Source organism: Geospiza fortis, unplaced genomic scaffold (genome assembly GCF_000277835.1).
Source record: "Geospiza fortis unplaced genomic scaffold, GeoFor_1.0 scaffold78, whole genome shotgun sequence".
Taxonomy (NCBI): Eukaryota; Metazoa; Chordata; class Aves; order Passeriformes; family Thraupidae; genus Geospiza; species Geospiza fortis.
The window spans coordinates 714,023-730,859 of record NW_005054339.1 but is presented as its reverse complement, the minus strand read 5'-3'; the positions used below and the strand labels follow the sequence as shown (position 1 = coordinate 730,859).

The 16,837-nt window shown below is 40.9% G+C and overlaps 1 protein-coding gene across 2 annotated transcripts in view; it reads right to left on the bottom strand.

The window, feature by feature from the left end:
* The window catches only part of DCAF1 (DDB1 and CUL4 associated factor 1), a 47,938-nt gene that overhangs the window by 29,747 nt on the left and 1,354 nt on the right, over window positions 1–16,837 (bottom strand). The window contains exons 1-9 of one of the 2 annotated variants that reach the window (XM_031058160.1): window positions 13,936–13,965; window positions 12,210–12,327; window positions 7,545–7,621; window positions 7,209–7,282; window positions 6,135–6,248; window positions 4,188–4,325; window positions 2,872–3,375; window positions 1,643–1,744; window positions 295–453 (exon numbers count right to left, since the gene is read on the bottom strand). In XM_031058160.1, coding sequence (XP_030914020.1) covers window positions 295–453; window positions 1,643–1,744; window positions 2,872–3,375; window positions 4,188–4,325; window positions 6,135–6,248; window positions 7,209–7,282; window positions 7,545–7,621; window positions 12,210–12,319 — 1,278 coding nt within the window. In that variant the 5' untranslated portion in view covers window positions 12,320–12,327; window positions 13,936–13,965. Of the gene's footprint in view, window positions 1–294; window positions 454–1,642; window positions 1,745–2,871; window positions 3,376–4,187; window positions 4,326–6,134; window positions 6,249–7,208; window positions 7,283–7,544; window positions 7,622–12,209; window positions 12,328–13,935; window positions 13,966–16,837 lie in introns of those variants that run through there. The other variant, XM_005422410.3, reaches the window with a different exon arrangement.

The following is a 16,837-nucleotide window of genomic DNA, read 5'->3' as shown; positions in this document are numbered from 1 at the left end:
GGGAAAGAGGGAAGAATAGAATGAAAAGGGTGATTAAAGTATTAAGACAAGGGTGACAAGATCTTCAGTTAATTCCCTAGGAACTGAAATCCACACCCTCAAAACAAAACACTGTTATTCATATACACACCTTGTAACAATACACTACTACTCATATACCTCCTAATGCCTCTGTATATATCAATTAATCATCCATATTAAGCTTAGGAGATGTTTATTCACTGTTTGAACACAGGTAGAAGCACTGAGAAATTATGGGAATGACTGCAGATACAGTACAAGAACAACTCTTACCCTCTCCATTGCATCTTGATTGTACGACAAGTAATACAAACACATGGACACTCCTGTTGCTGCCATGGAAGGACGAGGAATCTCCAGCAACTTTTGCACTCCTCCATGAGCAACAAACTCTGTAGCAAACTTGTTGTGCAGCAGCAATGATGCCAAATGCTAAGGAATCATAAAAGCAGATTAGACTAGGATTCTTGAAACATCAATTCCATCCCCATCCCATAGAAAAACAGACAACAGAAGAAGTAACTGCTCTGTCCACCTCACTTCCTCCTCCCAATACATTTAATCCACAATGCAGTATTTATCCAAGTAACAAAACCAAAAGAGGCACTACCATTTTTTTTACACATCTTGCAAAAAAAAAAATACAAGAAAAGCAGAGCAACTCAGGAATTATCCAACAGGCCACCTTAAGGTCTTTCTATTGTCTTCAAATTCACTCACTTTCTATTATCACTACTATTTAAATTTCCATTCATATTTTGATTATGACATATTGCTGACAGAAGGAATTTCACAAGATGAGGTGTAAAGGCAATTAAAGGGAAGTCTGCAGCTGCACTCAAGTGTACTGCACACTGCTTTTCTGTATTATCCACATCTTAAGAGGAAACAGTAAGAGCCACTGTAAACCCCACTCTACGCCCAACTGAAACAACCTACAGCTACTGTAGGAACACTGCTCCTTCAAAATAAATGCTCAGGCAAAGTACAAAGATACAGAGAGGAAGACTCTGGAGGATCAGAGGCAGAGAAGAAGTTGTGAAAGAGGGGAAGAATACACCGAAAAGTTTAACTTGTGCTGCTGCACTGCAGGTTTGGCTTCAATAAGGTTATTTTGTGTGGCTTTTTACCTTGGGGAGGTAACCTTAAAGACTACTCACACAAAACTAGTATTTAAACCACTGAGATCAGAGATGTCATGCTGGGGCTTCTGGGAGTAAGATGTTTATGCTTCTTACCCCTCACAAGTGTCCTTTGAGATGGCAGGCAGTGGAATAACTCAGTGATGCCATCTAAGGGCAGCAGGAACACAATCATTTGACAGAAAAACAAATTTTTATCATCTTCAAATAGGTAGATGAAAGGTGAACTTAATGGCCCTTCCTGCACAATTAAGATCTTTTTATTCCCTCCTTCCTTCTCTGTTTTTTTATTTTAAGTGCTTGACACTTCAAAAACCAAAACTGCAATGCATGCAGCTTGAGTGAAAACCACTTCCAATCCAAGGGAATGCTGCAAGACATCAGCCTAAAGAAGATGAGCACTTTGACACATAGCAAGCATATATTCCATGTTTTTACAATGTTTATGGTACATTTTATATATTTTGAAAGTAACTTACCTTAAGGGCTTCAAAAGTGAGCAGCACATCGTTGGTTCGCTTCAAATCAATGTAGTACATCATCAGCTCCCTTGATCCCAGTTGCATAAAGATGGGTAGCAGCTGAGAAAATAAAAATGGGACACTAGCTGAATGTTTCATGGGAATTACAAGGTCTCTTTTGGTTTATACTCTCTCAAACCCCCAGTTTTCCCCTATTAGCAGATACCTGTTATGAGAGGTCAGAGGTAACCAGCTCCATCCATAGGAAGCAATAAAGGTTAACAGACCTCTTGTAATACATCTGCTGACTGCAGCAAGGTGCATGGCAGCTGCCACACGGAAATCTTAAGACTCTCCTCCAAGTGCGGCTATGGAAGACACAGATACCACCCTGGAGAGAGGCTCCACCTTCCATCTGTGCAAAGACAACTACCCAACAACTGAACAGAAAAAACAGGAGAGCAGGGCAACAGACCAAAACCCTTTGCATCATTCTTTGTAACACCTTTATGCTAGTAATTCCTATTTTTACAGCCTATTATTGCTGGCCTATGAAGCAATCCAGTCTGCATGCAGGGTGTTAGGGGGTAATGGTTTCACTGGCTCTCACAGAAACAAGGCACACATGTGCACACACAACATCTACCACAAAGCAAAACTGTGTTGCTTTGTTCTGTTACTAATTAAGGTAAACCACAAAAAAAAAAAAAAAAAAGGAGACACACTTTGGTAAACCTGACACAGACACATTATTTTGTCCATTTAAGTACTACCAGTTATCAACAGCATCTGCATAACATAGGCCCTGCCACTTCTCCTCAGAACTACTACAGAGGTTACACAAACCATTTCATTTAGAATTTCAAGTTGATTATTTCCTCAGACTTTTACTTGCAGGACTCTATGATATCCACCATAAGAAACAGGAAATGTCTGCATTTCAAACAAAGTTTCCAAGCACCAAATTTAGCAGGAACATGGAACAAAATCTCCAGGGCCATGCTCCAACTACCATACCACACATCTGCTAGGTTCAGGTTTGAGTATTACCCACCAAGTAATATTCAAACTAATGACTTCATCAGTTTAGAAGTCATCAACAACTCAGGAAAAGTTACCAGTCTTGATCATGACAAGAAATATCAGAGCGTGCTAGAGCAGTTCCGCCAATTTCCCCCCACAACTCCACTCAGCTTTGTACAGAGAATTAGAGCACAGAGTGCTTCCTCCCACCTTCATATGCTCACCTCTTGGTACTCCCCCAAGGGAGTCAGGTACTGAAGAATCAGCCTCTGCTCTATGGCAGGAGTCAAGGGGTAAAGTGTGTAATTAGTGCCAATCACCCATGGGGACATTTCTGACCAGCTGCTGTTGGACAGTTCCACAAACATCCGCTCTGGTTCCGAGGTGGAGAAGCCCAGCTTCTGCTTGGCCTTGCGGAAGCCGTCTCTTTCGTGCTGTTTCCCTGATTTGCTTCTTCTCAGTCCCCCATCATCCAGCTTTGCAGCAGAGTTTACTCTGCTACTGGTCTTATGACTTGAATCTAGATGAAAGGAGATCTCCATATCAGCAGAAACTTCTTCTTGCTCTCCATCTACTGTCATCTCCCCATAATCCATATCCACAGCCTCTTCATCGAGGGGCAGCAGAGGATCTGAGGGCACTTTCCGAGGACTGGGGCGCTTGTTTTCCTGTTTTGTGGTCATTTCGGTGACCTGCAACTCTCGCAGCCGACGGAGCACCAGAGCCACCTGTTTCAGAAAAGCAGCACTCATGAGAATACACTCCTTGCTTTGATCATGCAACTCACCTCAGCCATATTTTTTGTTCTCATCATATAACCCCTCCACAGCATATAGTGCTGAGTATGCTGTGGTGTATATTTGCCCAGAGAAATAACTACTTCGAACTGACTGAGAGAACTCAAATCCATTTTGTTACAGCAACTCTCATTCTGAAATATCAGCACCATGTCTCCCATGTGAGAAGGAAGTGGCTGGAAAGCCATTAGGAGCAGATGAGCTATGTGGTGCTAACAGAACCACATACCAGATTGCAGCATCCTTCCACCATCTCTGCCCAGCCTGAAATAAAGGCAACATTCCCTTTGGAAGCAGCAGCTTTGGTAAACTGCAGTTCCACAAAACCAAAGGTCATGCTTTTACTTTTAATGTTTAGAAGAGAAGTCATAGCTGCCTCCATGTTGACTCACCTTTCATTTTAAAACCTCTGTCTGGTGGGCAAATCACAATGTGCAATAGTTACAGATGTAGAGCTTCTGAAAGTTCTTCTTTAAGGAAAGTATGAATCTGAGCCTCATTAAAAGGTAAAGTATTTGACTTCTTAGGTTTCCATTGGCATTTGGAATACAACTGCTGTTAACAGAATATCAGGCTGCGTGCTCCAACTCAGGCAGGAAAGGATGGAAACTGTGACCCTTACAGAGAGTACTACAACCACTTTAAGGCTCATATATTAACCCGTGAATGTGAGCTCCCCATAAATAAAAACTATAAAGAGGTAACTGTATTCCACAAAGGGAAAGTGATTCAGAGATCATTACCAACTGGGAGTTCTCATCCCTGTAATTTGCAGCAATATCCTGGTTTTCCATAGCTCCTCCCAACAGTCCTGTTGCATAGGTCCTTAGTGGCTGATCAGCCTCTCGTGCCCATTTAAAGAGATTTTCAACTATGCCTTCCTAGAAGGGAGAAGACAAGAAACCAGTTCTAACAGTTACATTTCATCTTTAACTTCTCAGTCCCAGTGAAAGCATCCATTAGGAAGAATTCTCTCTTATTGCAGTAAGGACTAGGCTGGATTTCCTACCAAGCATGTAATGAATAAAAATAAGTGCTGCAATAACAAAAAAAAACACACACAAAAAAAAAAAACAAAACAAAACAAAACAAAACAAAACAAAACAAAACAAAACAAAACAAAACAAAACAAAACAAAACCAAAAAAAACAAAAACAAACCCCACCCAAAACCTAAATCTTTAAGCTGCATGAAACTATGCCCAGGCATCAGGTATCTGGATCTGCATACCTGCAAAAAGTGGCCAGTCAAGGTACTTCCTAAGAGGCAGCAAAACACTACAGGTATGAATTAGTCCAAATGAACAAGCCCAAAGTTCTGGTCAGTTTCACTAATAAAAATCCCCAGCAATTTAGCAAATTTCAAATAAGTTGTGTTGAACTTATATCAAATAAAATGAAATTTGGCTAAATTTAAAACAGAATTAGAAAGACAACGGTTTAGAATGAAAGATCAATTTTCCTCTAAATTGCCACTGGATTCAGAAACATCAACAATTATCATGACAGAAATCTTGCACATAATTTGAATTACAGGTACAATACAATAGAAGATCAGTGAAAAGTAATAATGAAGAGACACATTTTAACAGGAACTCTCAGCTCACAGATTTTTATTGCCTGTTGTATACCTAAAGACAATTGCATTATTATTTCAATGCTCTTATGTAATCAAAAAAAAAAAAAAGTCTAACTGATGAGCTGTGAAATCCCTTGGTCGCTAGAGGGCCTCTCTGTGACAAGAAAAACACCCTCTTCCCAAAGCCTCCTAAATACAGGAGCCCTAAATGCCAGAACAGAGCTCTAGATATTCTCAAGTCAACAGGAAAAAAGTCCCTCAGTGCAAAACTTAATTTCATTTCAGTTTACAGAGAGCTTTTATCTCTGGAAATAGCTATAGTCTCCTCAAATGGGGAATTACTGTTTTGGTTTTAAATTGTTTTTTGATCAAGGCTTCCCAGCCTCAGCTTTTGGATAAATCACAAGGAGCTCAAATTAAATTAAATCTTTCACAAAGGGAGCACATTATTTTCTTTTATCATGCTTTAGAATTCATCTGCAAATTTCCAATAGTAGAGAAATTAATTTGGAACTTTCATATACAGCATTGCCTCATTTCCAAACTTCAGAAAAACATTAATTCTTACAGACAAGGAAACTAGGCTTGAGTGAAATTCACTTTCTCCTCACTTTCCACTCTGTGTGCATTCCTTCAGAACAACTCATTTGTCAACATGTGAAGTCTGATTCAGCTGTCTATCACAGTTCCAGATAATGCCCACAAAGCTTGTGGATTTTAGACTGCTTAGTTAAAGTATGACTTGCTTATCACTTAGCTCTAGGAAAGCTACTGCTCTGCCAGAGTTGGGGATTACTGGGCAAGTCCTCCATGTTCTGTACAGCCTGCTCCATTCACAGGCCTATAAAGCAACAATTCCCAAAACATTACATTAAATTCCAGCTCCCCTGTTTCAATCAGTCACATCACACTTTAAAAAGGTATGAAATACCCAAGATTTGATTAATTGAACAAGCCAAGAGCAAAAAGCCCCAGACCATTAGTGAGACTGAACAGATTGGCTCTTAGACACAGAATTTCAATATGGCTTTTTACTGGCTTCTCCTTTGGGAAGTCTTGTTGGAGTACAAAATAAAGAGAGCTGAAAACCTAAGCTTTAGTGCAGGTGATACCTTTTCCTGGAAGACAACAGCTGTTTCCAGTCCTGGCATGATGTCCAGCAGAAGTCTGCAGGCAGCAGTGTTTAGTGGAGGTTCTCTGCTCGTCATCACATAAGCATTCACTAGCTGGAGAAGATCAGGAACAGCACAGGTTTGAAATTCAACTCTGACCAAACCCAGAGCAGTGAAAGCCTTACAGCTCCCATGGCAGGAAAATAATATAGTAAGGAATGCCAGTCTAAGCCCTGGATCTCAACATGACCAGCCTTTAGCCTGCTCCCTCAGGGCCTTAGAAGTTGAAACTACTTCTCAGAGAAGCAGAGAGCCTCTGATCTGCTGTTCACTGACTAAATATCTATCTTGAACTGATCTGTAAAGATAGGTGCCTTGATAAACTGTAACAGTACAAACATTACAAGATAACAAAAAAAATTAACATAAGAAATTGCACATTTTTAACTGCACATATATTTCCTTATCATTTGCAGTTTGACAGAGAGAGACATGCAAGCAATCTGTCAGAATCCTTCCAGCAATGTGTACTGATATAGGTGCTTGCAGGCATGCAAAGGTAACAAAATTCTAGATATTAAGTCATGTTAGAGTTTAGCAATGCAAGTGGAAAGGCAGACTCTTGCCTCCTGATTCTCTGCCTGAGTCTTCTAGAGCTGACATGCTCCTGCAGGCAGCCCAGTAGTTCTAAGCACTCAGAAACAAGGCACTGGAATAAGTGGTATTAATTTCCATTATAGAAAGAAATTATGTTTTTGGACTTGTATTAGAAAAGCCCCATTTTCTTTAAAGAGACCGATAAACCTTGAAAACAACTAATTCAGTTGTTGCTACACACATTAGAGCTGACATGCAACTCCCCTTTACTTATGAACTCCCCTTTACCTGAGTCACTCTAACAGTGGCAAAAGAGTTGCTCTTAAACCCAACTTAAAAACCAGTATTATGGAAAAGAGAATTCGGACACCACTAAAATAAATATTAAACAAGTAACAAGGTCAACTAGCACAGAGGAAATAAAAGCAATAAGGTGGTGTGAAGAATTGACAGAGAAAGTTCTCAGAGCAAACCTACCGCATTCATGAAATCATCGTTCTTGAAGAGTATCCTCAGTAAGTGACCAAGCATGCACTCGGGGTCTGCCCGACCTGTGGGACAAACAGGAACGCAGGAAAACACTCACCTTCCTACCTCAATATGCCAACACTAATATTGAACTGCTACCTTCAAACTGACAGTGGGACGCTCTAGAGTCAGCACTACAGAGCACAACTTCCCAGGGCAAAAAGCAGTGTCAGACCTTGATCAGAGTTGGCACATTCAGGCTAGAAGCGGTTTACTTTTGAATATGAGCTACCAGGTAAGCTCTGGGGCACAGCTGGTGCTGCCACAACCACCTGGACACCTTACCTGGGTGTCGGTCATCAAACGGGTCAGGGTCCCCTTTGCGGTACTCTTCAGTCTCCTTCTCGATCAGCTCGGACATTCTGCAGCAGGAACAGCACAAAGTGAGCAGCACTCACACTCCTGGAGCACAGCTCCTCACAGTCACAGACCTGTCAGAGCACTCCAAACCAGCCCATCAGCTTTCACCAGTGTTCAGTGCCACTAGAGGATTTCTGACTGGCCACAACAGGGGGGGAAGAAAACACTGGCCTCTACTATCTCATCACATTTTTAGCTCCAAAATGCACTGAACCCATAGCGACACCCCAGAGATGCGTAAACTTGGACACTCTGAAGGGCCAACACCTTTCATTTATTCATATTGGACTCCTTGTGGTGTTCTACACACAGTGTAGAGAACTAGAGTAAATAAAGGGCTTGAGCAGTACTTCTTACCAGCACAGTGTCTTTCTTTTGCAGCAGAGCAAGTCCTGAACAGGTAAATTATTTCTCCCCTTTGTTCAGTCTGTGCAGGGGCAGCTGTTCAAACTGCCTGCACAGTTTTTTGTTATTGTGCACATTAAATTTCAATTGTGTTGTAGAAATAAATATAAATATTTAATAAATATTAAATACTTTTATTAAGTGCTGTGTAACCTCTATTCAGTTATCAACTTTTTACCATGTGTGAACTACGACCACGGATAAGACAAGGAGAAACTTAGCCAGCTCCCAGTTCACAGATCTTCAAAATACATTAAATGCTCTTTTCTAGCAGAAAAACAAAATTGAGTTTTTTTGATGCTATGTCCTCCCCTAAACTTAGAAGCAGCCTCAGCAGACACAAGAAATCCTATGCTCTAACTCATTTAGAATGAGCAGAATTAATTATTATTTTTATTTACAGAAAATGAAAAAGAGGAAAATTATCTCATGGTCAAGCAATAAATAATTCCATAGTCATTCACTGTCCTTCTCCATGTAGTGTTACAGCAAAAACATATGCAGTTTGAGGTGAAATAAAGAGCACTCAATTCAATTGAAAAGACATTAGGAAATCAAATCTCATTTCCTTGGTATAAAACATGATTCCTTCCCCTCTACAGAGGTTCAGAGTGGGAGGCAGCATCTATGTGCAGCACAGCATTTTAAAACAAGGTCTTAATACCTCACAGTAGTTATCTAGGCAGATTTTATCACAAGGGAGGGAAAACTGCTGGAAGGCTGCAGTAATCCCTGGAAAAATATTTGTCTTTCACAGAGGATTTCCCTTACAGAACACTGCTGACTTCTACTCTGTGCCTGTTACTTTCCAGAAAATACCCTGCGTTCCCAGGCATGACTAGAGGCAAAAATCTACTTAGTCCTGCCTCTATGAGCTATACTGACTTGCCAGTGTGACAGAGGATGACTCCTGCCAGATTCCAGGAACAGCAAATTAGCTCATTGGGAATGAGCAGAGAACTTTCTTGGTTGCCTTTGATCTAACAATTATCTTTCAACAAGCTGTTGATCTTGCGGGGTTCCAATATTTACTTTAATAAGCCTGATTGTGAAAGGATGCAAATTGTGCCCCTGGTTAATAATAGGTGGCACAGCTTGAGCTCTCAAGAAATTCTGGCACAAGCGAGTCACTTAAATACTCCACTGCCAGCTCCTCATTTTTTTCCATGAGAACTAATAGCTTGAGGGATGTCTGCTGACAGAAAACTCAGACAAATGGGGAGTTGGGAAGCAGCACTCTCGCCTTGTCAGGTCTTTTGAGGTGATAATTAGCATTTTGGTGATGTGCCAGAAAGGACAGACAAGCAGCATAGAAAGTGAGCACAACACTCTGGCCAGGGCATCCTGTCTGGGTAGGCAGCCAAACAGCAAGCCAGCTCCCAGTGCTTCCAGGGACAACAACATTATCACAGGCTCAAAGAAAGACAAACATGAATCACTAATTATGGAGGGTTTTGAGACAATTATTCACAACTATTTGACCAAAATTAGAAAAAAAAACCCAAAAACCCCACACAAACATTACCTCTTTGAAATTTACTTTCAAAAAAGGAGAAAAATCAAGCTTGCTTACAATAGCCTTCTTTGAACTAACACATACAAAGGTGGTTTGTGACTTGACTTAGATAAATCTATCTAGATCCAACAGCTTTGTCAATTCTCAATTGAAGCAACTGAGTGTCAAATAACTACCAAAGCTCATTTCTGCCTTCTAACATAGGCACCTGCTATACAGGGCTGTAACAAAACACAATTCACAAAACCACAGAACTTTTATTTAAGTTTCAAGATTTCTTTCATTCACTTGGCATTATACTGGTTCTGCAGCCACTTCCAAGTCTGCAGACAAGATGTAGGATTTACACTGAGCCTTTGACTTCTATTTTTTTTCTCTTTACAACTGTGTTTGGAAAGTTAGTCATATGCTAATTTCCACTTGCCACAAACTGAGCTCACCTTGGGAGCAGGGAAGGAAGGGACAGGGGTATACAGAAAAGTTAGTCAATTTTGCAAGGCCCCCAGTGATCTAGATAGAACAACAAAGCCACCCTAATCCTGCTTTGTGTCATCACCTGGCATTTATGACCAACTTGAGCCTTTACAGCAGATTGCAACAGCATAAGGCGCTCTAGGATCCCACACCACAATACAGCTGGTTTGTGGAGATGAAGTTACAATGTTAAACTGCTGATTTATTCCCTTGATGAAAGAGGCTCCTGGGACACAATAAATTATCTGAGTCTCACGATTTGCCTGATTGGTTGAACATGACTCGCATCCAGTCTATGAAGTAAGACTATGACAGTATCATTTCAATTTACAGTAGTTTTGAAAACCATGTGTATTACATATCTGTTTTTTGCTGATAGGCTTTCCAAGCAATTTCTGCAGTCCATACCTTCTAACACTCAAGTGTTTGTAAATCCAGCTTTTTGGAAGGGACAGTTCAGTTGTGGTCTGTAACTAGCGCTATTACTGCTCCTGTCCTTGTCCTGTTACTGCACTCCCACCTGTGCTGCCTCAGCATCACATTCAACAGACTCCCATCCACACAGGGAAGTTTTCTTTCATTTAGCTCATAAGGAGGAAGGAAGTAGAGAAATATCACTCATCAGCAAGTATGACCACAGCTCCCTCTGCCCTAAGACCAAACCAATATGCAAGGGCATTGCTCTGCCTCAGGACACTGGCACTGCAAGCTCTAGTTGGTGAGGATTCCTCAGGAGCATCTCTACCAGCAACTCTAAATATCTAAATAGCTAAAACTCTCTCCTACAAACAGAAACATGGCTCTCATTGATAACTGAAGCACTGTAATCTAATTTCTGATTTTAACTTCTGGTGAAATCCCCATGCTACCTTAAATAAATCTGTACTATCTCCACTAAAGCAAAAATACTCAAGCCTTCACAATTCATAACCACTCTGCCTGCTGCACAGAAACCTTGAGAACCAACAAAGTTACCAGACTTGTCTGAGCATAAATAATATAGGGAGCTCCAGGAGCTGAGAGGGAGCAATAAGTGCCAGACTACTATAAGCACAAAAAAATACATGTTTAGTTCAAATGCCTTTAAATTTCTTAGAATATAGTAAATTTCTGTTTATGCCTACAAGAAAAAGCCTTGAAATAGCACAGGTTTCCTTCAGACAACACACAGAGATACACCAAAACCCGTCTCATGATTTTCAAGAGACCCACTAATTTTCAAGTGTTTAGGGTTGGCTTTCTGTTGCTCATCTCCTCCTCCTATGCTGCTATTTTTAAAATGCAGTAAGAACAGCAAAGAAGTTGTGCCCAGTGGGAGAGGCACAGCACAGATCTGAGCAAAGAACCTCCACCAGATTCCTGTTACTTCCAGCCAGTGCCAGCTCCAGCTCTGTGCACTGACTTGTCTGACCCAACAAGGCAGAAGAGACACCTGGACTGCTCCTGAACTGCAGAGCAGTTGAGTCCTGCACACATGAGGCAGGCCATGCATCTGCCAGCAGAGCTGTGAGGACTTGGGGGAACTTCTGCAAATCTCCCCTTAAAGCAGGAGTAATGTCAGTCTATCCAAATGAAGTCTGGCTTGGGAAAACACAAATGCAACTAATCATTCAAATCTTTCTTTTGTGCTAGATACTGTCTTATAATTAATGGTGTTACCTAAACAGCCCCAAATAATTTACTGGTCCAGAGCATTTTTCTCATAATACACTGCCAGTTGACCATCACACAGCTTAAAAAACAATCAGGTTTTAAAATTTCACTTTAAACATACCCTATGAGCGTCACTAATGCCTTCTCAATATAGCTCCTCCTACTCATCCTACTCTCACCCTTTCATTTAATCTGATCAATGTCATTGCAATCTCAAACCCCTCACACCTTGCTTCCCATCTCAATTAATGTTTTACAAGCTTCAAGTGAAGATACCAAAGTTATTTCAAACATTTAATGATGCTCCTGACTTCTACTATTTCAGAGAATTAAATTTGTAGAGACAGTGTAAGATGTCTTTGTAATATAAATTTCTTATTTAAAGTTTTTATTTAAATACCATGCTAACAGTTCATTTTCTAGACCAAGAAAATTAATTACAGGTTATCAGGTATGTGAACACCTCAAGAAAAAAGAAGGTAAAAGCTGCTGTCATGTAACTTCAGCCATTCAGCCTTAAGGATTTGCTTAATAGATCTTACCTGGTGAGGATAGGGACCATGTCTTGCCCGCTGCCATGTTCTTTCTCCCATTGCTCAAGCAAAGTAGTGAGCTCAGCCTTGGAGTCCACATGCCCAGATCCTGAAGTCATGGCTTAGCCTAAGGCAGAGGTAACAACCAGGAAAAAAAAGGCATAAAAATGAGCAAGAAATCCCACTCTTTTACTGTATTCTTTGAAACAATCTAAATCAAATATTACAAGCCATTTGAAAGAGGCAAGCAATACTCAGCAAAAAGGAGTGAGAAGACAAAGTGACAGAACAGTGCTTTCAAATGTGAAAGTTTCTTTCCTGTCCTTTGCCTGCAGACTAAAGAACACGTGCACCTCTGAACACAAGTCCTGACTGGCGCTCCCCAGCCCTGACCAGGCTGTTTGGAATGCACAGCTCACCACAGTGTGTTCACTGCCTGAGCCTTTTAAAAGCTCTACCTCAACTCCAGGAGCAGACCTGAGTTACCCTTTGTGGTGATTTACTCAAGAACGAACCCAGCCAGGACAGCAAGATTGTGATCAGTGTCCAGTTTAATGGCCTGCAGGCAGTGGTGGAGGTGCCAACAAACTCCTGAGGCCCACAGTGCTGAGGAGCAGAGGCAGCCCCTGAGTGCTGCGGGAGCGGGAGCAGCCCCAGGACAGCCGTGGGGGCAGAGATGGGCATCGCTCCTTCAGGGCTTCCACCCCAGGAACAGCCAGTGGCTCCAGGAGGAAGGAAGGATGATCACAGGAGGGAGCACTGGAGCAATTACTTCAGATTTATCAGCCTTTACTTGCATGACAGCAGCTGACAGAAGATTTATCTTCCCATCCTCAAAAGTGAGAAACTCCTACAGCACTGAGTGACTTGTTGAAGTATCATTTAATGAAGGGAACTATCACTGTAGGTTCTGTTTAAACCTTTAAATTTCCAGGTGTCAGCTTTTGTCGAACTGATAAAAACCCACTAGAAATATTAACAGCTTAAACTAGAACAAAATCTGTCTCAAGATACTGCCAAGCCCCAAGTTTCCAACGTGACAGACTGTGATTGCTGTGAAGAGTTGTAATTTCTGGAGGAAGGAATACCCAAACCTAATTTACAAACTGACTTGGTATTGGAGGTAGGGAAGAGTACACCAAGCAAAACAGATTTCTTCACATCCAAAAACACACAAAGATTTTCAGCATTTCATTAGCCATAACATAGACAATATCCATCTGTCATGAGATTAAATACCCATTTGTCATAACTGACCCAGAGAAAGAAGTTTTCAAACCAGTGTTAAATACAGAAGTGTTTAACACAGTGACATACACATCAGCTCCTGAAATGCATGTTCAAGAGTCAGTCAGACAAATGGCAGACTCTAAAGGCTGCCATAGCAGAGATTATACGTGCATTTATAGCCCAAGTTGTCTCCGAAAAACATCCCCACAATTTAACTGTGTGCTGGACACCTCCAATTGGTTTAAAACTTCTCCTCACTCAGGGAATGGATGAACAATCCTACAGTTCTACCTCTTGTCTCATAGGTGCTTCTGAATGTAATGTACTGTGACTGGTTAGTTAAATGGGAAACATGAAGTTAAGAACACTGGCTGAAGATTAAACTGGCAGAAACTGCACAAAAGTTATCAGCCAAAGACTATGAAAAGATAAACCTGTGACTACAAGAACACCATTTTGTTAAGTACTATATGCAGTGGACATATGCTAACAAAAAAACTCCTACCTAAGCATGAAGAAAGATGATGCTTCCTAAATCAGAAGTAATTATGATTTTATCTAGGGCACTCATTATTCATTCATTCATTTCAGAACTACATCAGGAAATTCAATGCAAATACATAAATTGCTTAGGAAGAAACACTACCTAGATACAGGCAAAAACATAATGAGATTGTACACACAGACACACTCCCAAAACACCTTCAAAAATAAAAACTACTCCAAGCTCATTAAGTTCCATTTCCTTTTTCATTAACTGAACACCACTTGCCAGCAGCTCTTCAGTGCTTTTAAATATCACAGAAAAACATTCAGACAAATCCACTCTGGGCCTCAGAACACAAGTGCTGTAACGGAATCCACATTCAACCATTTCAGACACCCCCACCTCCATTCTGTACTCAAGGGATACAGCAAAAAGGGCCCTGTGACCTCAGAGCTTGTACAGGATCTGTGCAAGCTCTCCTGCAATCTGGAAAACAATTTACTTCCTCTAACAACCCTCAACTGCTCCTGCTGGAAAACAGAAAAGGTCCAGCAATACCTGCAACAGGTCAACCAAGTCCCAGCCAGGAAGACCACAGGGACTGCTCACTGCCCTCTGGGACACCTTGTGCTTTACCAAAAATCAAGTGAAAAAATCCCAGCTATCCCTAAAACCTGCCTCAATAAAGCTCATTATTGGTCTAAATAACTGGTGCTGACAGAGAGCTGTTTTCCTAAAATGAAGTTATAACATAGAAATGCCACCCTTTCTACTGGGACACAGCAGTGACAATGAATGTCTTGCCAAGGCATCTCCTCTCTAACACAGGCTTATCCCTTCCAATCTATTCAAATAAATACCATTATTTTAGATGGCACCACAGAAACTCCTACTGTGCTCACTGTTTTCAATAATTCCACCTTAAATGAAAGTGAAGAGCTCTGCAGAGAAGACAAGAACATAAATGATATGAACTAACCTGTAACTGTCAGCAACACACCTGGCCTGATGGAGAGGAATCCTGGGAGAACAGCTCTGACCTTCACTACTTCCCTTTGCAGCACAAGTTGCTGAAAAAATTCAATCTTAAATTGCTCTCCAAGAACCAGCAAAACCAATCAGATTTAAATTCGGGGAGGGGAGGGGGCAGAGGGATGTAATTTTTTTCTCTTAATAAGTTTTGAAAACCACAGCCTACTACAGATTTCACTTTGAACATCTAATAAGCTAAGGAATGGGATTTTTTCCCAAAGAGTGCTATTGCAAAAATATATTTAGAATCAATATTAACAAAACACAAAGCACTTACTCAAAGGATTTGACTTTGAAAGACAAATATTTGCAGTCTCAACTACCATGGTGGCCACTGCAAACCCAGATGTGGCTGTTTCAGCACACTGTGCTTGGTGCCCCGGCACTGCTGTAATGCCAAACACTGCCTGGCATTGCTGTGCCACAGCAGAGGCTGTAATGCCAAACACTGCCTGGCATTGCTGTGCCACAGCAGAGGCTGTAATGCCAAACACTGCCTGGCATTGCTGTGCCACAGCAAAGCCTTCATGGGCATTTCACCCTTCTGAGCTTGGCTGTAAGAATGTGACATTAAAGGGAAACCCAGAGAGTATTGAGACACAGATTCCTCAAGGTGCTCTCATGTTTTTGAAACCTCTGACACTTGAGTGCTTGAGTCACCTTAGTGAGACACCTCTGAACAGCGAGGAAATCAAATTCCAGTGACCTCTCACCACAAACCTTGACTGAGTGCCTGGAACAGTTGGAGCAATTCAGCTCCACCCTTCTGTCCACTGGAGCCTCACACCAACTGCAACACCACTACAGCTCATTCCTTGACTGATGCTGAGCTCCAGAAAAGGATCAGCAGGTTCTGAACACACTGACTGCCCACAGATAAACATTTTAAAGCATGAAATCTCTTAGTGAATGTAAATATACTTGTAAAATCTTAAAACCAACAGTTTGGTTATTTGGGAAGTGAACACAAAAGGCCTAACTTAGCAATTTAAATGCAAAATGAATGAGCTATATAATAAAACAAAAAAAATATACCTCAAGCAAAAAAAACCCAAAATCTCCCAAAACCCACAATTTTGATCAAATTCATAGGAAAATTGCACATTTAAACTAATGTGCACATTAAATTAATGGACAAAAATTACATGAAGATTTGTAATTCCACATGCATAGGGGCAACTCAAATTCTAATAACTGCACTTTGGGCCAGCTTAAATAATCCAGTTTGACATTGGTCCCAAACTTGCTTCTAAGTATGGCTGAGGACAAAATGTAGGGAAGACTAATGTAATAATGTACCACTAATGAGTTGGAATCTAGTTAATTGCCCAGCAAAGCTGGGCAGTACATTTGTAGGTTCATTTATACTAATGCTTTAACACAAAGAATTCCTTACTTTAAGAAAAAATAAAATTCTCCCTTGCATCACAAATATCCTTTAAAGAGATGAGGCACCTGCCAGCTATTTGTCTAAACCTGTTGAGCCTGAAATAACCACGTGCAAGTTAAAGTATCACGAACTGTCAACACTGAAATTCACTTGTGGAAATAATATACCACCAAGTAAGAAAAGCCTCACAATCTCTGGAGCACAAAACGTGGTTTGGTGTCCTACACTGAGGGAAGTCTAGGTTTGTTCAACTTCTTGTTTGACAGAGCTCCAAATTGGCTGTCATACTGAACATATCCCTTAAAAACTCGGTTGTTGTGGGGTTTTTTCCTTTTTTTTTTTTAATTAAGGCATTTTAAGGACAGGGAAAACCACAAGGTTATTCAGTTTCCTGGAATTTCTCCTTTTACAAAACAAACTTAGAACTACGTTCTGATCTGGCAGGACAAGCCCACAAAACAGGAACAAACTTCTGCTGTCTACAAAATAAGAAAAAAA